This window comes from Oreochromis niloticus, linkage group LG7 (assembly GCF_001858045.2).
Source record: "Oreochromis niloticus isolate F11D_XX linkage group LG7, O_niloticus_UMD_NMBU, whole genome shotgun sequence".
In the NCBI taxonomy this organism is placed as follows: domain Eukaryota; kingdom Metazoa; phylum Chordata; class Actinopteri; order Cichliformes; family Cichlidae; genus Oreochromis; species Oreochromis niloticus.
In genome coordinates, this window is record NC_031972.2 from 35,381,558 (window position 1) to 35,404,885 (window position 23,328).

Here is a 23,328-nt window from a genome sequence, read left to right on the forward strand (position 1 = left end):
CTAAATAATATAGTAAATACTATCAATGCTACTCATGCTTTTGCAGATTTACATAAGACCTTATTCAGCATTAAACAGGGTCAAACCAAAGACACACATCCATCATTAGGCATCAGCTTAATGCTGTTGAAGGAAACTTTTTAGTTGGCGCATCAATAATCAGTAAATAAATAGTAAATACATCCATCTGTATTTATTTCATTTCTTTGCAATTAAAATCTAATCATCTCCATTAGTGTTTATATCTACTGATATGAAAACAGAAAACACAATTCACTTCAAAATATGAAAGACAGAACTATTAAAAATAGTCAGTACTGCATTAATCCCCTGCATACACTCCAGCAATAGTAACACTGCAGTAGTACTGATGTCTGACATGTGGCTGGTGTCACAACAGCTGTTATCGAGAGGAAATTATCAATAGACCAAAACAGTCTCTGCATCAGGCTGTAAACACGTTTATTTCTGCTGTAAAGTTGGACATTTTAATGTGGACTCTATAGGGACGGAGTTACTGCTGAAACCTCTAGTGCAGCGGTCCCCAACCTTTTTTGCGCCACAGACCAGTTTATGTCTGACAGTATTTTCATGACCAGCCTTTAAGGTGACGCGGATAAATACAACAAAATAAAACCTGTACCAGTACCAAAAAAAAGAAAATGTATTCATAACACACAGGAAAATAATCAGGGAAACCGAGTTAACAATAAAAACCTATAAAAAAACCCTGAAAACCATAAATTTTCACACCCGAGTCTCAACTCTCGCAGCCCAGTACCAAACGACTCATGGACCGGGGGTTGGGGACCACTGCTCTGGTGGACATTAGAGGAAGTACAGCTTTTGGTGCTCCAGCCCAGGAGCTTCTTTCTTCTGATTTGCTTTCTGATTGGCTACCTCCTGAACTCACCTGAAGGAAGGTATTGTACACACCCTGGTTGTTATTAATGCCATTTTATTGATGTCTTAATGTGTTTTTATTATTAAGGCAACATGTACAGCAACAAAGGGCAAGAGGGTGGAGCCTGTATGCATGTGAGCGGGGCCTTCAGTTTCACAGTTTGGCCTTATTCATGCGGTTCATTAGTTTCTCCAACTTGATCGCCAGCGTCATGTCTCCTTTAATCTTCAGCTTCCCTGACATGAATGCCATCGTAGGCTTCAGTTGGCCTAAAATAACAAAACAGCAGCTTCACTAATGGTTCCTATAATCATATATTTTTTGTTGCCATGGTGACAGGTTACCTGAAAACATCTTGCTGAAGTCACTGGAGTCCATTTTCATGACAACGTCAGCTTTGGCGGGGGGCTCGCCCTGCCCCACGCTGCCCGAGCCAGTCTTCAAGTCCAGAAACCAAACACCAGTGTGGTCTCCTTATATGGACATAAACAAGTGTTAAAGACACGCCCACTGGATCTCCTTAAGTGGACATAAACAAGTGTTAAAGACATGCCCACTGGACTTGAACCTTTAAATCCCTGTTACCTGACAGGTCGAACTGATAGACGCCTTGGGTAGACTTTACAACGTCTTCATTAATGACTCCTCTGATGACATCAAAAGTGCTTTCCACTGGGCCTCCAGAGGTGGGCGTGGGTGATGATGAGGATGGTGGTTTAAAGGCTGGGGTTGCCCCTAGAAAAAAAAAAAAAAAGTGATTAAAATGGTGAAGAGCCCGGGGCTGCGGGAGGGTCGGCCTCCTCTAATGTGGTCAAAAATCATCTCAGTCAAAGCCAACGTCTTTATTTTTTTTTACTTTTAGTCTTTTCTCCAGGTGACTGCCTAAAAGAGCTACAGGGTAATAAACTTGATGTTCCCATTTACACTTGATAATGTCACCGTTGCTAAAAGTATTTCTCCTACCACAAATTATTACACTGCATTTTATTTAGATTTTAATTTATTGAATTCCTTTGTTGTTTCCATTTAAGAGAGTCGCTTCATTAATTTTTTACTTTATTGATCTATCTTTTAGACAAGATAGGTGTCATTATCCGGCGGTGTGTTTGTTTTTACCATGCTGCTCCATCTTCTCCACCAGTGACTCTGGAGTCTCGTCCAGGAAGAAGTCCGGCAGCAGAGGGTGACCCGGCTGGACGGCGTACTGGTCGAAGTCTTTGACGCCCTGCTCTCTGAGGAAGTCCTCATCCACCACGAAGTGACCCGTGTAATCCTTCGGACGGGACAGGATGGCGTAGGCGGCGTCTGCGATGATGTCAGCTTTCCGGCACTGTTTACCGACGCCATCTCCCCCCAGCATGTCCATGGCTGCCGTCTGAATCGCTATGGCAACAACACAGAGTAGGGTTAATATTACAAAATAAGTGTTAGCATGCTAACAATGCTAACAGCTGCTCACCAGTCCTTGGCCAGAGGGCGTTGACGGCAATTTGACCTCTGAACTCTTCAGCCATGCCCAGCACGCACATGGACATGCCATATTTCGCCATCGTGTAGGCTTAAAAAACAAAAAAACAAATCAGATATGTGAAGGCTGCACAGATGCATGATGGGACACATGGCCAGATGGTTGCTATAGTTACCGGTGTGGTTCTTGAACCAGACGGGGTTCAGGTTGAGGGGCGGCGACAGGTTCAGGATGTGAGGATTCCGACTCTTCAGCAGGTGAGGGATGACCAGCTTAGACCTGAAACACACAGACGCCCATCAAACACGTGTTACTGTCCACATGTGTATTTGATAACCTGCTCCAGTAACACACATGTGTTTTCCTAAAGGTCTTGTTTTCTAATTGAAAGACAAAGCTGAATCTGACTACATGAATACACTACACTCTGCTCTAGTTCACACTGCCCTGTGCTGCTTTGGTCATGCAGTGCACCACAACACAAGATCTCACACAGTACCAGTTTAAAATGAGGAGCATCTATTTTTTTGACAGGGCTGTCAACCTTATACAAATTACTCAAAGATTAAAGGTTAAAGTTACATTGATGAGTGATACTGATGACGCTGAGAGGAGGCAGGGGAGGTGACACGCAGCTACGTGTCGGCACGTTCACCCTCTAATAGCGAAAAGACACAAACGCTCACACAACGAGTTTACTCCCAACTCCCAGCATGAAGACATGTTTTCACATTCACAGTGATGCGTGAGTTCTCTTTACTGTGAACAGATGTGGGCAGATATCAGCTGAGCAGCAAGATTATCTCATAACATCTTCCCAGCTCTTCTTTTTACACCTGCACTCATACCACCTGCCCATCGTGGCCTCACAGCCAGATTTTCACTGATGGATACGAGAAAGTTTAGCCTGAGATAATGATGTGTACAGCCCATGCTGAGGCAGATTTATTGAATAAATAGCTAAAAGTAGAGTTGTCACTGATCACTCTGACTCTCATCCATCAGTACAACCGGATCTGAAATGACTTTAAAAATCTCAAACTGGACAAAATGCAGTTTAAATAGTTTTTGCACTATGAGTTGTTCAGACACTATTCCAAGTTCAAATATTATGCAGTCATTAAATGCTGCAGGGCAAAATTTAAAATGTTCAACAGAATCTAAAAATATCAAGTTTGAAGCTCGAAGTCACCAAAGTATCTGTTTTTTGTTTTTAAAAAAAATTTGATTTCAGTCATTTATTTGGGCTCTTCAGCCTTTATTTTGAAAGGATAGACGAGAGCGCATGCAGGAGTAAAAACACACACACACACACACACACACACACACACACACACACACAGTAAATAGCCTGATCCCAACTCAAACCAAGGCCTCTGACTTAGCCTCAGGGCAAAGGTGTAACCTGCTCAGCCGGCTGAGCTATACTAGCAGCACTGTAAGGTTTTCAGCAGGAATCGAGTTCTGGAATTTTTCCATAGTCTCATTAAACTCTGAGGACATGTGGCTCCATAACCGACTTGCAAAATGGAAACCGTCTGTCTCCTCAACTCCAATAATAACTAATAACACCTAAATCACAGTACATCGTTTTCTGACGCACACAGAGAGCAGTGTGGTGGATTACCAGCGTGGTTTAGAACACCGCAAGTCCAAAGTTCAAGTCCCACTTTAACCATGACTGATGTTTAGATCAAACCTCTGCTTAATGAGGTTTGATCTATCTCCGCTCATACCAGCGGCTCATGAAGTTCTCAAGCAGGAGTGGTTATGGAGAGCTGTATTATGATGTTATAGAAAGACTGCTGTTGCACCCATTTATGTTTATTGAGCGCCACCTAGTGTAATTTCAACTGTACTGCAGGTACATCTGAGGACAGACGGTTAAAGAAGCTTAAACAGACATGCACCTCGTACTCGAGACCTCTTTACCTTCAGCTTGGTGTGAAACGTGACGTTTGGTGCTCAGAGAATCTGACTGCACTGACTTTTAACCACACTACGTGGAAATTTAAAGACAAAGCAACCGATGTCTTATTGCAGTGATCCGGTGAAACCTTTCCCTCCTCCATGTTAAAATTCCCTCCATCCATGTTATCTCCACTGACCTGAAGTAAAACAAGTTCATGATAATCCTAAAGGCTGAAACATTATTACTAATGTAAACTGCACTACAGTAAACACTGAACCCACTTTGCTAAGTTAATCTTTCATGATCTGAACAATTTATATAAATCATGCAAACCAGTTATTACAGCAGTGCGACGTTTAACAACCTGCTGCTGGGAAATCAAAAGACACCAGCAGCATTTCCACAGCCTGATGAGACGGTGTGAGCTCATCTCCTAAAGCATGGTCTGTCTCCTCTGCGATAAAAAGATGTGGCTCCTTTATTCCCACTAAAAGCACTGAAAGTCGTTTCTGTGATATTTAGAGCACTTCAGCTCAGGTGTGCAGTGGTTTACACATTTACTTGGCAAACAAAAGGTTGCTGGTTTAGTTCCAGTTGGAGACAAAAACACCACCCTGAGAGTTGTGTCACTTTGCTCAGTTTCAAACCTTCCTGGTAGAAACTGTTTGACACCCTGTATGTTTACTTTGGTAAACACTTCTCGTGAGGTGGAGTGTGTTTGGAAGTCACAGGGTTTTAGTTTAAAGCCACAGGAAATTTAACTATGCTGCTGCACTCACATCATCATGGTCACATGGAAACATTTATCATCTTTTTATGATCCACTGGATTAAAAATGGAGACTCTGCTCTTTATTTGTCGGTTGCCGTTGTGATGACAGCTTTCTTTTATTAACTCAGAGCCGAGTGACTAACCCTGATCAGCCTTTCTGGGACTCAAACAGTCATCTGTAACTCCTCACTGTAAACAAACTTCCTTTATGTGAACTCATAGTTTACAGGAGACAAGCTGGTTACCTGCTCTACCTGTTCTGACCTGTCACAGACTTGGAACTACCGATCGTGTCCGCGTGTGATGGATGGGTTTCTGTAGCTTTAAGCGTCTTAGCCCACTTCCTGTTTAAAAAACAAACTCAGGTATGTGCTCATACGTCAGGTAAGTTCCTCTCAGGTTGATTCCCAGCATCAGGTCGACCTTTTTCATCGGCGTCTCCAGAGTTCCCGTCAGACTGATGGCGCTTGCATTGTTCACCAAGATGTCGATGCCTGCCAATCAGACAAGAACTGATGATGTCACTGATAAGGCGGTGTGTTGCCAGGATAGAATTTACTTCCTGTTCTGATTAAAGGTCATTTCAAAAAAGTGTCTTTACCTCCAAACGCGTCAACAGCTTTCTGAACAGCATCTCCGATCTGCCGTTCGTCACGAATGTCCACCACGCAAGGCAATGCTTTCCCACCCGCCGCCTCCACTGCAACATGCGCACACACACACAGACACACATGAAAAAAAGTTTGGAGACAAAGGTTGCTTGTTAACCTATTGACCCGTCAGCGCCTCACCCTCCTGTGCTGCGGTGTAGATGGTCCCGGGCAGTTTGGGGTGGGGCTCTGCAGTTTTGGCAGCAATCACGATGTTTGCACCATCTCTAGCAGCTTTCAGAGCGATGGCCTTCCCAATTCCTCGACTCGCTCCGGTGATGAAGAGCGTGCAGCCAGCTAGCTTCCTGCAGCAGGAAGAGAAGTTAACCTATACGCCAACACCTCCCCTCTCCACTCAATGTGCACAGTGAAAATAAGACAAAAGAAAATTAAAAGAAGCTAAATGATCCACCCTACATTTTTTAGTTTTTATTAAAGTTAAAAACATTTTTCTTTCAAGATAAATGTTTAATATCCTGATCAACCCTCTGGGTTTGTTCAAAATCACTACCCTTTCAGCTTATTCATGGCCAAGTGTCCACCAACAGATTGGCTCTTTGATTTTTATTATTTTTATGTTTTTTGCCATTTTTTCTGCATAAAGCTTTTAACTTACTTCAGTTCTTTTCATAAATATAAAATTGTTATTACTTTTTATATTTTTATTTTTGTCCACTGCACCAGTTGGAAGACAACCTCAAATCTCACAATTTTATATATTTGCATTGCTACTGGAATTTCTTGTATTATTAATAGTAGAGTCTGAGCCATGTAATTGATCCACATCAACACTGATTATAATGCATTGCTATTTTTGTGCAGGGAGAGCAAAAACATAAAAACTCCCTCTCAGCTTGTTCGTGGCCAAAAATGGCCACCCCCTGTTTACGTTTACAAAATGCTATAAAATTAATATATAGTAAAACATTTTTCTACTTTCATTGATTTGATTTTTTAAATTACCACCGGTCCTACTCGTGAAAACCAAAATATAATTCAAATTAAGAAATTATACCCTTTGAATACTAGTCAGATTATGTATTATTACTATGTTTTGGGGGGAAAATAGCAATAAAGTTCACATTTTTTCAGCATATGAATGATGAAACCTAATATTCTTTTTAATCATCATTGCAGGTCACTACAGTAACAATGATTTATTTTTAGTTTACTTTATTTTTTTGGATGAATGGCCAAAAAGAAAATCACACATGGTGTGTTAGTGGCCAGAAAGGCAATTTAATGACCAAATAACCACTAAAATGATCAAAATTTATATTTCAGTGTGTGTGCATCCTCAGCAGCAAGATGTGCTAACCACAGTAGAGTGGTTTTTGTAGGCACACTTTCCACAGCTGGAGAAAGTGGTTGCTCTAGGTTATCCAAGCTGTATTTGTGCCTATTCTAGTCCAGGATTGCTTCTTTTTTTCCAGGCTTCCTCTATTTCCCATCACTGACTGCTGCTTCCCTGTGTGTTGTGCTCAAAAGAAGCACATTCCTCCGTTGCTTTGGGATGTGGGATATCGCCCTGGTAGTTTTGGTGAAGCCAAAGACAGACAACAAAATCTTCCTCTGTTGCAACTGGAGGAGCTGGGGAGGTAGCTCTGGGTTGTTTCCCCTGTGCCAGTTTTCATCTGAGGAGTTCCTCTGCCAAGGTGACCGAAGATGTTGTCCTTGGAGCTCCTCTGTCCGTTGGAGTCTGAACTCCTTTCCCTTTTTTATTTCCTGAGAACTTCCAGTGTTGTCATCCAACATGCTATGTATTGCTTTATTCTGGTGTAGGTTCACATCTCCACTTTATCTGTAATCCTCCAATCCTCACACCTTTGCCTCTCTTGCAGGTTTGTAAGGGTGCACAGCTAAAAGATCTCCTTTGTTTTAAAAAGTCAAAAGTAGATCTCAGGCTGCTATTGCAGGGAATTGCATACAGGGTGAGCCCTGGTTTGCTACCATTGGGTACTAGATTGTAGAGCAGTCTCTCTTCAGTAGTGGGACCCACACGGTTTTCCCGTCATGAGGGATCCACTCAGTCGCCGGCTCCTCGTTCTCAGAAAATGCTCCTATGTTCTTTTCCATCATTAGCTGCTCGGGCTCGGGTTGTTTGTACTGCAATGTCACTCACAAACACAAACTATTAGATCCTTAAGATCAAACCTATGTCAAAATTGTGTCATTCTTTTGGTCCATCGGAGCGTGGTAAGCCATCAAAGGCCCCTACTGGAAACTAGGAATATTACATGAAATTGCTTGCTTGGCCAAAAATGGGTAAATGATGTAATTTGGTAAAAAAAAACATGAAAAACTACAATTTTCACGTGTTGAGTTTAGAATGAAAGCAATTTTACCTAAATTGCATGATTTAGTACTGTCAATAACAAGGAATTGATAAAGGTGGTTATAATGGGTTTCAACTGGCCAAAAATGGCCACGATAGAGCCAAGAGGAACAATTTGGTGTATATTGTATATTATTGATATTATTAAGGAGCTGATGTTGAAAATTAAAAAAAATCAGAAAAATATAGACCTTTGGGAAGTTTCATTCCATTTGCATTAACAGAACGAAAATGGTTGAAAAAAGAAAAGTGAAGTGGCCACAAATGGCCAGGATAGAGCCCAGAGGGTTAAAACAGGAAACAAAGGGATACTTTAATTTCTTAAAAATGAAAAGAAACTTCATTGAGATGGCAGGTGGTGGTTTCTACAGGTCATATTTGAGATTAAATTAAATGTATACATTTGACATACACAGGAGTCTGAATTATTTATTAATTCCAAATATGCTAGTTTCTGTTGGTTTTAATGGTAAAAAAAAAAAACAAAAAAAAACTTACACAACAACATGGTGTTATTTTGAAAATCCACTTCCTGTCAGGTTAGCTTAACTTGCGTTCGGCAGCTGTTCGAACAAAAATCATAAGTCTCAGTCCAGAAACGAGCTCCGGACAAAATCTTCCTGCTAAAAAAAACAAATAAAGGCGCGCAGAGAGGGTTTAATTAACCCGAGAGCTAACAGCTAGAGGTAGTTACATGTTAACTGCTAATGCTACAAACTCCTCTTAGAACATCTTGCGCTTTAAACTGTACAACTCAGAGGTCAAAGGGCAGAGTAGAGCCAAATTGCTAATTATTTCTGAAACACGAAGCTATAACAGTTAGTTCGGCTCCACTATGTTCGAAATATAAACGTTTATTTAAATAAAAATGGCCACATCGAGTGGATGCTGATGCAGCTATTAAACGTTTAAGCTGAATTCTGACTGATCACCTGTGACCAGACGCTGCAGATAAGATCCTGTAATTTAAATCAATGTAGGCTTTCTGTAGATGTTACCAGCTCAGTTCTTCTCCTGTGAGGTCCCGGTTTAAATCTGTTTACATACACTACAGTTCTACAGCTTTTCTCCGGCCTGCTCTGAATTCTAAATTAGGCCGTTGATAAATGCAGACCACACACAAGTTTCTGAACAGAAGTCTGTTTGCATGCAAGGGTAGAATCTCATCGAGATGCGTGAATAAGCAACTGTCACTAGACTCAATACAATAATCTTGAACTTTATAATCCCTTGCTCAAAAGTCAGACGACAAGTGAAGCAGAACAACGTACAGCACATTTACAAAAAAGAAAGCTTCACCATTAATTCGGCTGCGTTAAAACCCGAAAATCAAGCCGTTTTATTCATTTAAACCTCCGGTTGTTCCAGGGCTGCCTCTCACCCCGTGACGACCCTTCGGGTGAGCCGCGGACTTTATTCAGGGAACTTTTCGAATAGACTTCCGCGTGCAGGAGAAGGCACTCACCCCGTGTTCTGCAGCATGGTGGGACTCAGGTGGGCTCAGGTGAGTTGAAATGTACAGGAAGCGATCACAGTTTGTGCACAAAGTGGCTGCGGGTCGTCTTCTTCACCTTTCACCCAATTCAAGCGCCCCACGCCGAAGCCGGAAGTCACACACAACTTCCGGTCTGCATACCGATGAGATTTCAAACGTTTTATCGATCTATTATTGATGCATTGATCAGATTATAATTTATTATTATCATTATTATTATTATTATTATTATTACATAAAGTTTGCTGAAAATTGATTAACTTTTGTGAAATAATGCATTTTGTTCAATTCGATTTTTTATTCATGGGCGAAATCACAAAGGTGATGATCATATTATAAGGTAAAGACCCAATAACACAGGTCTGCAACCAAAAGCTGCACAGGGTTTTTTGACTGTTTCTTGTAGATTTTTCTTCACTGAAACCGTGAAAAATATATATTTTTTAAATTCCATTTCATCAGGTTTTCTTGAAAAACTTGAAAAGCGTACATTTTCCCTTTTAAATTTAAATCCCGTATCCCATGCTTGAGTCAAAAAACTATATCCAATAATTTCTCAGATTACTTTAATATTTCTAAGAACTCAAGAACTTCTAGACTCAAGAGAAATAGAAAATGCGATAAATTAAGGAGGGTCAGCAGGAGGGAGAGGGTACGGTCGGTTTGGTGGTGTGATGAGCTCAAATGATCAACAACAACAACTTAAAAAAAAAACAAAAAACAAAAAACAGAAAATGTTTTTTAAGCCATTTTCATGCATATTTAAGACTGTGCAGCAAAATGTCACCTCGTTAAAATAACCCATTAAAAATATTTTATGTAAAAGTCAGTTGAAACCTTGGTTTGCACCAATAACTGAGGTAGAGTTAGCAAATGTTAAACATGACCTTAATTAGATTTAAACATAAAACAAAAGCAAACAAACGAACAAACAAGAAAAAAAAAACGTAATTGTGCTACAAACTGCTAGAGTTCCTGTTTTTCACCAACAAAAAAAATGCAAGACCTTCAATTTGAAGTTGGCAGTGCTAAAGCTAAGGTGTTGCAGGAGAAACATGTTGGACAGTGAGGACATTTTGTGATCAATCTTGGACAGAGTTAAGCATTGTGCACTGTGATATTTGATTAAAAAACCCCAAAAACAACATTCTAGTCTGAGCTGAAAATGTTATGAAAAACAGGAACAAACTGTCCACCTGTGGCACCATGAACAAATTTATTATCAAGAGACAAATGAAGGAAGTTTGTTCATCCCCTTCCAGATATCTGCATCCAACAGCTTCACAAGGCTGGGTACACAAAACAAAAACAATTAGACCAAAAAGGACACAGGAAACAGTTTTCGCTGTAGCAAGGTAATAACAGGAAGGGATATGGAACCACAGGAAATAACCTTAATTATCCTTAATTATGTTACAAACTATAGTATAGTACAGAATATTTACTGAGGGTCGGAGGTGTAATATCGTAAACTATTTTCTTTTCCACAGATCGGAACAAAAAGAACAGCTGGTGGAACTAAGATGAGAGCAGGTTAAACAGGAAATGAATCACAAATTGAAGATTAGCTCTTTGTCATTGTACATGTACAATGTACTACACCAACTGTGCAAGGAATAAAATATGAGTAGTAAGACAGCAGGAATACAGAACATGCTAGTGGATTATACACAACACAAGAAGAGGTTTGAATCAAGTCTTAAAAAACAAAACCAAAACCATATCAAGTTAAAACTAGTGGTTCAACTTAAAAACCAGAAATGAAGCACTCAAAAGTGCAGTTCTAATGTCTACATGAAGCAGGTTTTGGTAGTGAGTCAGTCCTCACAGATTCTCAGGTTTGAAACGTCCAAGTTTACATCAGAAAAAAAACATGTTTACACACTGATACAAGGAGGTTTGGTGTCTGTCCAGTTCCCTCTTCATAACTACATGTATAACTCACCTGTATAACTCACCTGTTTCCTCTTTAGCTGCTACTCTAGGGGCCTTAAACACCAACTCTCTGTATGTCCTCCTTCAGTACATCCATCAAATGTCTGAGGTCTGATGTCCAAAACACCTCAGCCTCCCCTCAGACTTTGTCTCCAAATTGCTCAGCCTGAGCTCATGTGCTCTTTTCTAACCCTGCCCATACTGCTCACCCTCATGGCTTTTTGTCAGTGCCACCATCCCTGAACCATCCATCACAGCAGGTCTCACTACAAGCTTATAAACCCTCCCTTTCACACATCTACCACTCATCTCTGCCCACTCCACCTTCCTCTTCACCTCCCTTGTGCACTGTCTGTTGCTTTGGATGGTTCACCCTGGGCATTTAAACACTACCTTCACCATCAGATGCTGCTCCTTACATCTTCACCTTTATAACTCACCTGATTAAATTGTATTAAGGCTTAGAGTTTGCATTATTAGGGGTGGGGCCTCAGACAGGTGTTGTAGCTTCTAGCTACCTGCTAGGCTTCACCTCAGCTAATTTGAGTCCCTGAACTGGACCTGTGGACTGTGTTTGAACTGTTGGAGCTTCTTGGACCTTTTTTAAAATAGTGTAATGGTAGAGGATGATGTGATGGTGGCTACAGCTGGTATGTCCTCAGTTAGATGAAGTTAAAGAAAATGAAGGATTACAGTTCAAAGAACAGTCTGATTAGTTTTCCAAGGTCTACTACTACTACTACTACTTCTGTCAGCTATAACAGGCCAAAACAACACAACTATAAAGCACGGCCACAGCAGGAAAACCAAAAATAAAAGACAATCGTTAACTAGGTTCCACCCTACTGCAGTCTAAAATAGTACAACACTGCTGTCCCCTTTAACTATTAGGCATCCAAACAATAACACTCAGGAGTTCAACACCAATTGTCCACAAAGGCATGAGGACCCAAACTAAACCACCACCGTCTGGATGAGAAGACGCCAGGTAAATGTGGTGCTAGAGGTGCCCTTTATAATCAGCTCTGATTGGTTAGGAGGAAGGTCCAAAGCTGCGCTCATCCACACTACTCTGTGACCATTCACCTACACACCTGCAAAACAAGTCAGTTAAGGAAAAAAAAAAAAAGGCAACATTTTCAGCTCACAGTTAAAGTTTTGCAGAGTTCCATATCATTTCAAATACACTGACTGTACTTGAAACATCCAAAAAGGATTTCCTCGCTCACACCAAAGTGAAGCTGACATCTTCCAACCATCCACCCCATATACCTGGTCTCCTTTCAGAACTCCTCAGCCAGTCAGAGGTCAGAAAAACCACTAGACTATCCAGAGATATTTATGAACATTTAGTAAAAGGACATTAAAAAATGTGCTCTGAGAGATTTATTAAAGATAACAATCTTTCTTTAATATTCGTTTTTTTAAATAAATGTGTGAAAAAGTGATTTTTTATTTTTGTAAAAGGACTCGAGTTTTGTGCCATTTTCATAAAAGCTGCCAAAACTGGTAGAAAAACTTGCTTTTGAGTAATTTTTGCGATTGTTTTAAAATGTAGATTTTCAGATTAGAACAAAACAAAACATTATTTTATGTGAATGTAGGCATAATACATTTTCATTCATAATTCATTTAGAATTTATTTTGATGTCTTTGTATTTAACTTAATTTTATTTTTTTTAATTTAAGTGAATTTTTTTAATCATCAGTTTTAAATCTAAGGTGCCATTTTATCTTAAGAACGTTATTTGTTTTTTGATGAATTTTCTATGCATTTTAACAGTTTCCATTTACTCTGAGACATCTATTTTATTATAAATTACATTTTTATTTTACTTGCATTTTGCATTACATGTATTTTCTTTTAAATGTCTTTTTTGTAAAATCTTTATATTTATCTGTTTGTAATAGTATTTTTAATTTTACATTTATTTATTTATATTGATTGATTTATATTGTTTTAAACACAATGAATATATTTCACTTATTCTGAAGTCTTTTATTGTTACTATAATTATTTTTTATAATTATTGTATCTCTTTTTATCTGAGGTGTGTCCTCCAGACGCCATATTCTGTCGTGACGTCACCAAACGGGAAGTGAGCTCGTTGTTCTCCATGGTGGCTGCCTGGCTGCGAAGGCTCGCGGACCAAAACAACTCATTCTCTGCTGCTCTTCCTCCTCTTCCTTAGCGCGGACCATGGACGGGTGAGCACGGGAAACAGTCCCGAACCTTCCCGGAACCGTTCCCACTGCACTTTTACCTTCTTTCCTCCCTCCGTTTCCTTGGTGACTGAACCGCACCTGCGCGAGCCTCAGGCGCGCCCCTCTCCGCTTGTTTGTTGTTGGTATTTACTTGTTTACTGAAACGCTCTCACCGAGCCCCATTTTCCCGTACCCCGCGCGCTGTTTAGTCGCTCGTGCTCGCCTCTGTTCTGTTCTGAGTGAAAGTGTCGCGGGGCAACAGTAGCGACAGCGGCGGTGTTTTATTACCTGAAATCTCGCGATACGTGCGTGTTCACGCTCAGAGCAGACTGTGTACAAACAGAGAGGGATTACTTTCATTTTCTGTTAATTAGTTTGAGTTTAGGGTTCTAAAATGTCGCCAGCAGAGCTCAAAGCTTAACTGATCACAGGAAGAGGTTAATGGTTAAAATGTTAGCGGTAAAGACAAACAGAAGCTCAGAGCTGAAACTGAAGCAGTGATCAATCATCTCCTGCAATCTGTCTCAGGAAACTGAAGCTTTAAAGATCAATCACGTTTTTTTAAAAAAATTTTTTGCAAGGGAAGACACAAGATTTTCGAATATGGAGGTTCACGAGCTGCTAACGTAGATTTGATTAAATTCATTATCATGGATGCATGAATAAATTAATAAGTAGGCTGATATTTCAATAACTGATCAGTGTGTTTCTTTTCCAGGAGTCAGAGTTCAGCTCGTCTGTCAGCAGCTCTGAGAACATGAGCTCCTCTCACCTGTCCACAGGTGAGTCTTCTCTCTCTATGACAGTGAAGCTCCTCCTACCTGAACCCTTCCCATCATAATTTACCTGTCTGTTTTGGTCTGTCTGCAGTGGATGGCACTGATAGGCTGTGTGTTTCTGAGCGTGCTCAGTGCATCCCATCGCGGGTCCTTCACCTGCGCCAGCTTCCCCCTGACGTCTCTGAACAGGAAGTGCTTTCTCTGGCACTTCCCTTTGGTCGAGTTAGTAAGCTGATCACGCTGAAGACAAAGAATCAGGTGAGCACTGACGATGCTAACACGGCACGCAGTGAACAACTCTCTGAATTCCTCCTAACCTGTTCTTGTTTCATTGAAGTTTATTCATTTTATTTATTACTAACACATTTGGTAGCTGTGTTGGGTTTGTGAGGTTGTACTGAGTGAGACATGATCAACATCGTGTGTCATTATATTTGCCTAACCATAGCTCTTTTGCTAGCCACCACAGGGCAACTTGTTATTCAGTTCAGTTCAGTTTTATTTATACAGCACCAAATCACAACATGTCGTAAGGTAAAGACCCTCCAATAGACCATCACTGTCCTGACTCCCTCCCCTCAGCTCCAAAGCCCTTCTCTGAACACGGTGCTGCCGGAGGTCTCTTCCTGTTTAAAAAGGGTGGTTTTCCTTCCCACTGTTGCCAAGTATTTGCTCACAAGGGTTTGTTTGATTGTTGAGGTTTTCTCTGTGTTATTGTAGGATTTCTACCTTTGAATATAAATCACCCTGAGGCAACTGAGTATGTACTATCAAGTGAGTTGTACCCACCTAGGCTCTTTCCATTGTCTGGATTCACTTACCCTAACATCTGCAATCAGGATAAGCAGTTACACAAAGCTGCAAAGGGAGATAAAACTGTAATATGAGAAAAATCTGACAAGATTAAACACAGTATACAAACGCCTGCTGGGGGAAAGTAGTGGTGGAGGACCAATGCTGTATGAAGATGCGAATGCTTTAAATGCTTTGGTCAGTTAGACTGGAGAACAGCTGCTATATTAATAAAGTTTAGCCTATTTAAAGCCAGGAAAGAATGCCAGGTAAAATGCGACTGCCTGAGTGTGCAGTTGCAGTGTTTTTTTTCTGATGAAAACAAGGCGATATAGAAGACAGATGGACACGTGTCAGACACTTTTGATATCCAGGAAAATAAGTCACTTTGTAAACTGTGGAGCAGCTCTCACTGATAAGATCACGACAGATTTTAGACTTTATATTTTAGTCAACTGAATCAACTTCAAATTTAGTCCACTATAATACTATGATCACATTGTTGTAAAATTGGTTGCATTGAACAGGTAAAAAAATATATATATTAAGAAATAAAGCTGTATCTAACAATCTATGTTTATACTGATGCTCATTGGGGAAGCACAGAAACATTAAGTTTAGTTCAGTTTTATTTGTATAGCACCAAACAGTCACCTCAAACTTTATATTGTAAAAAAAAAAAAAAAAACCCTCTACAATACTACAGAGAAACCCCAACAATCAAACAACCCCTATGAGCAAGCACCTCAGCAACAGTGCGAAGGAAAAACTCCCTTTTAACAGGAAGAAACCTCCAGTAGAACCAGTTTCAGGGAGGGGTGACCATGTGTGGCGACCAGTTTGGGTTGAGGGAAGGAAGACAGGACAAAGACATGCTGTGGAAGAGAGCCAGAGAATAATAATAACTAATAATTAAATGCAGAGAGGTCTACTAACACATAGTGAGTGAAGAAGAAACACTCAGTGCATCATGGGAATCCCCCAGCAGTCTGCACCTATTGCTGCGTAACTAAGGGAGGATTCATGGTCACCTGATCCAGCCCTAACTATAAACTTTAGACACGATTAAGAAACTTGAGACTCCGCGCAGCAGTCTGAAGGCTCTTCCAGGAATGGCGGCCCTGTTTTTCAGAGAATTGATTAGTCAGTAGGCAGGAGTTTCACAACTGTTGATGTCTATTCTGGAACAAAACCTGTTTGCAGCACAAGTAACTATACCGATGTGCCCCACTAAAAACTGAACCCCCTTTGTAACACAGAAAATTCAGAGTTAAACCTGAAGTCACAGGGATAAGACCAAATCCTGCTTTGTAGCGCAGGCCTCTGGACATCAGAGTGAATGAGTAGATAGACGGAGCAAAATTAATTCCCGCCCACAACAGCTCTTCGTTGAATTCAAATTTCGTGGGAATATGGGCGTGTCAGTTTTGATTCTTAGTAAAAAAAAAAGTTAATATGATTTTCTTGTTGTACCCTGTATATGCAGAGCTCCAGCTGAACCAAAACACTGTTTATTTCTATTTCATGTAGAGTCTATGACATCACGCCGCATGTGACCCAGATTGTCTATTTTTAATGGCTGCTCATTGCTTTAGTGCCCTCTCAGGTCCTTACACATGACCTCTCATCCAGAGATAAATAATCCTTCATTGATGCATTAGACACTACAAGTTATTTTAACAGCTGTCTCATGGGTCTGACACTAAGAGTGACATGTTCATGGAAACAAGTGATGACATGTTTCAGGTGTGAGTCATGGCACCAGAGCTGAACTCTGACATATTTCAGCTTGTGTTGTAATATAGTGTTGTGCAAAAGTTTCAAGTCGGCCCTCTTTTCTTTGTTTTTTGATGGAACGATGGGAAGTCAGTTCAATGAAACGTGCAGAGATAAATGGTTCCACCCACAGCTGGTCTGAGGTATGTGGAAGTATTGCTGGGACAGATACTGAGAAAACCCCAACATGAGTTACCCGCGATGCATCCATCAGAGTGCAGCGAGCGTATGTGAATGTTAGGCAGGGTCTAAGCCACTCTTCCACTGAGTGGTGTATTTTTATTACAGGCTACGAGTAACAAAGAGCCTAAAAAAATTTTAAAATGGCTTCCTCGCTAAGTTTTCTGTTGTGCATAGACACTTGTTACTTTTTGAGTTAGGAGCCTTTTCATTTTTGAATGGCTCAAAGAGAAGGTAAACAAACAATTTTTTAAAATTGTCAGAAATAAGGGGCGCTTCAAGACTTACGCACAGCACTGTGGTTCACTGTGTTGTGTAATTTGTGAGGTAGTGAAAGTCAAACACATGATGGCTGAGGCTTTGTGTTCTCTCCAGTATCCTTTGTGGTCTGATCTCAGTGTGGATTAAAGTAATGAAAGGCTTTTGTACTGCTCCCTCACTGCTTTATTTTGTTTACACCTGACTTGTCACATGATCCAAGCAAATCTTTTTTTTTTTTTCCTTCTGTGTGAAGGACTCAGGACAGATTTTGTACAGAGAGGTGCACTAGCTAATGTTAGCTTAGAAAAAACATCCCAACACGACAGACTCACACAGGGAGGAACTCGACGAAGATGAAGCTGAAACATGTCTGACATTAGGTCATCACTGTGAAGTCAGCTTTGCTGTCATGACACATTATAATAACCTAATGTAATTATAATATAATTAATAATGGTAATGATAATAATGTCATGTAATATAATTTCATGTTACACTGCAGGGGTTTGATTTCTGGGACAGAGTTTAATATAACTCTTTCTTTGTATTTTCTATCTATCTGTTAAATCATGAAATTTTTAAGTAATTTTTTTTTCTTTTCAGGCGTTTTTAGAAATGGCGTCAGAAGAAGCCGCTGTTACCATGGTGAACTACTACACCTCAGCCACACCCTCCATCAGGAGCCAGCCAGTCTACATTCAGTACTCCACCCATCGCGAGCTCAAGACAGATAATATGACCAGTCAGGTGAGGAGCAGGACATTAAGCCACACCCACTGTGTCTGTTTATTTGTTTGAAGTCTCATCTGTCATCAGTTAACAAACAGCAGCGAGCCAGTCCTTTAAATAATCAATATGTTTGTTTGCTGACAGAGGGCTCAGGCAGCGCTGCAGGCCATCAATGCAGGAGCGGTGCATTCTGGGAATATGACTTCAGGTGGGGAGGGGCGGGGCATAGCTCCAGGTCAGAGTCCCGTCCTGAGAATCATCGTGGAGAATTTATTTTACCCTGTGACTCTGGAGGTCCTCCAGCAGGTCAGGACTGTAGATATCATCAATGTTATTATAATTATTATCATTGTTATTATTATTATTATCATTGTAGTTTTTATTATCATGTTCTTTCCACAGTTCTTGGTGTTATTAATAACATTCTTCCACAGATCTTCAGTAAGTTTGGATCTGTGCTGAAGATCATCACGTTCACCAGAAACAACCAGTTTCAGGCTCTCCTGCAGTTCAGCGACACCGTGCACGCTCAGCACGCCAAGGCCGTGAGTCACACACCTACAAACAGATTCTCACACACACACACAGACACACATGCATGTATAAATCCAACTCCAGTTCAGACCTGCTAAAGAGCTCTGGTCCAGTCAGATCACAGTCAGTGTCCTCCTGTCTGTCAGACTCTGGACGGTCAGAACATCTATAACGGCTGCTGCACGCTGAGGATTGACTTCTCCAAACTGAGTGCGCTCAACGTGAAGTACAACAACGACAAGAGCCGGGACTTCACCAGAGCCGACCTGCCGAGCGGAGAGCTGGAGCCCACCGCCGCCTTCGGTAAGGCCACACGCATCGACTGACCACCAGCTGTCATTTCTATAAATCCATGCAGACCTCATAGTCACTGTATGGGGGCGGGGCTTGTGACCATCTTTGTAACCTGTGTGTGTGTTTCAGGTGTAGCTCTACCTCCATATGGAGCAGCGGCATTCCCGCCCACTTTCCACCAACACACAGGTGAGTTGCACATGAACATCACCTTTGACCTTTGACACTGACATGTTTTTAAGATGAGTCCAAAATCCCGGCACTGGATGTTCTGAGCGTGAATACTAAAACCTCTGAAATAAAGTTTTGGCATTCTCCGTCCTCAGGTCTGTCCATGGCGGCTGTCCCCGGCTCGCTAGTGTCTCATCCTCGCGTCTCGCTGCAAATGGCGCCTCCTGTTGTCCATTCAGTACTGCTGGTGTCTAATTTAAACCCAGAGGTCAGAGGTCACACATGCTCTCTCACACAATCATTATCCAATCAGAGCACAGCTCACTGAGCTAACTTTATTTACTCTCTGCAGAGTGTCACGCCTCACTGCCTCTTCATCTTGTTTGGTAAGAAAACTCAGGTTTTATTTCTTCAAGGTGTTTGTGACTCTGAGACGTGTTCACGTCTTTCTGTGCCAATTTCTTTAATTTTGTGACAGTTTTTGTTTTGTGTGTTTTCAGGTGTTTACGGAGACGTTCAGAGAGTGAAAATCCTCTTCAACAAGAAGGAAAATGCTCTCGTTCAGATGAGCGATGCCACGCAAGCTCAACTCGGTCTGAAACATTTCAGTTCATTCAAGCCAATTTAAAAGAACGTAATTAAGCTTATTTTAACATTTTTTCTTCATTTCTTATGAAGCCATGAGCGATGATACAGAAGGTCACAGCTGCTTTAGTTTTTAATTCCATTTCGGTGAATTAATCTGTGATGATGATTAATTCAGCATAATAATAAAAATTGTCATTAATAATAACTACATGCAAGGGAGTACAGTGGTTAATTTAATTAACTAAAAAAAAATGGATGAATGAAAATTAAAAAAAAAAACTTTGCCTGAATAATTAATGAAAATTTTTTTTGTATTGTATAAAATTGTATATATAAAAAAAAAAAGTTTCTTCTTTTAATTTCCTTAAAATTGTCATTAACATATTGTTTTCCCAAAAGTATTTAAAAAAAAAATTGGTTATTTTAAATTTACATATTTCTTTACAACAGCATATTTTTTATTTCCATAATTTTCAAAAACTGATCAGTTTTATTTCTATATAATTTTTTTAGAAGTAAAATAGATTTTTTGTTTTATTCCTCTCATAGAAAAGAAAAGTTCTGAATTTTTATATTTTTAACTTTTTTAATATTTCTTTATCTCAAAAATATCTGTAGATAAATTGAATTGTCTTAGTTTTTCATTATTGTTTATTAAATAATCTCTATTTGTTCCTCAACGACAGCGATGAGTCACCTGAACGGGCAGCGTCTCCATGGTAACGTGATTCGGGTGACATTGTCCAAACACCCAGTGGTGCAGCTGCCTCGCGGAGGGGCGGGGCAAGAAGAACAAGCGCTGACTCGGGACTTCTCAGGCTCTGCCCTCCACCGCTTCAAAAAGCCGGGCTCGAAAAACTTCAATAACATCTTCCCTCCGTCAGCAACGCTGCACCTATCCAACATCCCGTAAGACCGCCTCATTTCCTGTTTGAAGTCTTTTGACTCTTGGAGGCTGATGCATATTTAAATATCTTTGTCATCGTTTCCTTGTTTCCTAGCTCCTCAGTGAGCGAGGAGGCGTTGAAGGATTTATTTTCTTCGAATGGATTTGCAGTAAAAGCTTTTAAGTTTTTCCAGTAAGTAACAACAAAACTCCGTTGACTGATTTGTGCTTGTTAACCAGTCAGAACAAAGCAGGTTATCTGATTTATTCTGATTTATTTATTTAAAGTCTATTGAATTAAAAACAAAAAAAATATTTTTAAATGTAAATAATTTTATTGAATAATTTTAAGAAAAATAAATTTTCTTATTTTTAAATATATTATTTGAATGCATACATTTTTTACTGTATGAAATAGATTTTTACTTTATGAAATAATGAAAAAGAAATGAAATAAACAGTTAACAAGTTAAATTAAAAAGTTTCATTAATTATTAGATTTATTATGGCCAGTTTAATTTATGTATTTAATTTCCAGTTAAATAAAATATTTTGTTCAGTTTAGTCATTAAAAAAGCATATTGAAAATTCTTTACATTTTTAAAAATGTTTTTGTTAAACTGTTAAACGTTGCAGTTCTCCCTTCCTCCCCCTCCTTTCTGGTGGGTTGTGCTTGATGATGTCACTTCCTCTGATGTCACAGGAAGGACAGGAAGATGGCGCTGATGCAGCTGGCTTCGGTGGAGGAAGCCATCGAGGCTCTGATCATCCTTCACGACCACCAGCTGGACCACAACCAGCACCTCCGTGTTTCCTTTTCCAAGTCAACCATCTGACCTTTGACCTCTGAGCGGCCGCTCGGAGCGCAGGGCTTCTGATTGGCCCGCGGTGCAGACAGACGGACCATGGGGAAATCTTTCTGTGCCTATGAACAGCCTCATATCATGGTGGCAGATGATGTCACAACTGAGGGTTATGGCCCATGGCTACAGAGGTTACAGAGCACATTCCTGAGCAGACTGAGTAGCAGTGCATTGTGGGTAATGAAGTCCATCATGGAGGTGACGTGAGTTTGTGTTTAATGTGATGCAGGAAAAAAATCAGGAAGTAAAAAAGAAAAGAAATAAAACCTGCCTTTTATAAAAGGTTTACTTTGAATTTATCTTTATTTAAAATTACCGATGAGCATTCAGTAAATTATTATAGATATTATTTTTAAATGAAATGAAATAATTTGACCCTTTTTTATGTTTAAAATTTAGATTCCAACTTTTTTCTTTTTACTTCAGGCTTTTATTTTTCTCGTTTTTCACAAACTTCCGTCTTGTTATTTTTGAATTTTCAGCCTCTCTGCACGCTGCCATCTGATTGGCTGGAATTATGTTTAGGATTATTATTTTTAATTATTACTTTAGGGTTAAGGTGCGATCTCAAATCTTCTTCTGTGCCTTATTTTCTGAATTATTCTGCTGGGTTCTGGTTTTTTACGTGGCGTTTTGGTGACGGGTTGTGTTTGGGTGTCTTTGGATTTTTTTATTTTTTTTTTACGTAGAATTTTTCCACTTCATTTAAAATATTTTTTGTTGTTGGTCGACATTTTGAGTGGGTTTTTTAATCATGAATGTATTTATACTGTACAACATGTAAGGCTTTCTGTGTGTTTGTGCGTGGGTATTTATGTGTGTGTGTGTGTGTGTGTGTGTATTGAGCTGAGCTGTGATTGGTTGAGCTTCAAATGTCCCATCTTCCTATCTTTTATTGAATTCATTTAATTAATTTCACTCTTTTTAAAATTTTTGTTCCAATAAATGACATTTAATATTTTTCTTTAATTTTCTGTTTTGATTTGGGTTTTTTTAAACGGGAAAAAAGCCACAAAAAACAGGAAGCTGCCGATTCCCAGTTTGCCTTCTGACCTCAGACCTGCCTACCGCTGCCATTTACTTGATTTTCTGTTCAACTTTTTTCCCATTTTACATTTTTAATTGGATATTTTTCAAATTAAATTGTAATTTAGTTTTTTTAAAATTAGTAAATATTGTTATTATTATTGTTATTTTTTAGACGTATGTTTTCTGAGCAAAAAAGTGAATTTTTAATTTACTTTTTTTAATATTGGAGTTTTTTCCCCACTTATTTAAAGATTTTAAGCACTTTATGTGAATTTGTTACAAGCATTGTGGGTGGGCGGGGTCAAAACAAGCCAAAGTTCATGTGCCTTTTAATTGGACCAATCCATTTGCCCCCGTTATGAAGTCACTTCCTGTTTAAATGGCTTACAAACTGTTTTCTTTCTTTTAAATTTAAATATGATACGATATCAGAAAAACTTATCTTATGATTTCATGTCAACACACTCACTTGTAGCTCCATGCATTAAGTTAAACCACACCCAGTTTAAAAAAAATAAATTAAATTATAAACCCTGCCTACTATTGCCTTTCAAAATAAGATTCCCTGCCAATGTTTTGAAAGCAGTTTTGTTTACAGTTGTCTACATATTTGTTCTAGCCTTGTTTAATTGATTAATAAACATTTGGGATTAAAAAGTGTGTATGTGAAAACATGAAATCTTTAAAATATATTTGAAATGTGAGGCCCTTTCAGAATATGGTTAGAAATGTTTAAAATGTTGCGACTTTATTTTATTTTATTTTGTTAAA

General features: G+C 39.6%; 2 protein-coding genes across 2 annotated transcripts; one reads left to right on the plus strand and one right to left on the minus strand.

Annotated features, from left to right (window-relative positions):
- Nucleotides 1-371: 371 nt before the first annotated feature.
- hsdl2 (hydroxysteroid dehydrogenase like 2) lies at nt 372-9,667 on the minus strand. The gene is made up of 10 exons (XM_003440209.5): nt 9,506-9,667; nt 5,847-6,010; nt 5,657-5,755; nt 5,435-5,549; nt 2,548-2,651; nt 2,364-2,462; nt 2,021-2,287; nt 1,490-1,639; nt 1,249-1,377; nt 372-1,173 (listed from the first exon to the last, which is right to left on the minus strand). The coding sequence occupies exons 1-10, from the start codon at nt 9,520-9,522 to the stop codon at nt 1,058-1,060; spliced, it is 1,260 nt and encodes a 419-aa protein (XP_003440257.1). The 5' UTR covers nt 9,523-9,667; the 3' UTR covers nt 372-1,057.
- Nucleotides 9,668-13,446: 3,779 nt separating this feature from the next.
- LOC100701891 (polypyrimidine tract-binding protein 3) lies at nt 13,447-23,274 on the plus strand. Its single transcript, XM_005470566.4, has 14 exons — nt 13,447-13,678; nt 14,394-14,457; nt 14,546-14,712; nt 18,067-18,210; nt 18,337-18,498; nt 18,627-18,737; nt 18,873-19,029; nt 19,150-19,209; nt 19,347-19,459; nt 19,544-19,577; nt 19,692-19,784; nt 20,466-20,688; nt 20,781-20,858; nt 21,369-23,274. The coding sequence occupies exons 2-14, from the start codon at nt 14,433-14,435 to the stop codon at nt 21,499-21,501; spliced, it is 1,500 nt and encodes a 499-aa protein (XP_005470623.1). The 5' UTR covers nt 13,447-13,678; nt 14,394-14,432; the 3' UTR covers nt 21,502-23,274.
- The last annotated feature ends 54 nt before the right edge of the window (nt 23,275-23,328 follow it).

Excerpts from the sequence above, each read along its gene's own strand:
- hsdl2 (XM_003440209.5), bottom strand. Across the intron at positions 2,288-2,363 it reads CGCCCTCTGGCCAAGGACTG|CGATTCAGACGGCAGCCATG; the intron begins GTGAGCAGCTGT and ends TTGTTGCCATAG. Across the intron at positions 1,378-1,489 it reads CTATCAGTTCGACCTGTCAG|GAGACCACACTGGTGTTTGG; the intron begins GTAACAGGGATT and ends TGTCCATATAAG.
- LOC100701891 (XM_005470566.4), top strand. The coding sequence starts at position 14,433 with ATGAGCTCCTCTCACCTGTCCACAG. Across the intron at positions 18,499-18,626 it reads CTCTGGAGGTCCTCCAGCAG|ATCTTCAGTAAGTTTGGATC; the intron begins GTCAGGACTGTA and ends ATTCTTCCACAG. Across the intron at positions 19,210-19,346 it reads CACTTTCCACCAACACACAG|GTCTGTCCATGGCGGCTGTC; the intron begins GTGAGTTGCACA and ends CTCCGTCCTCAG.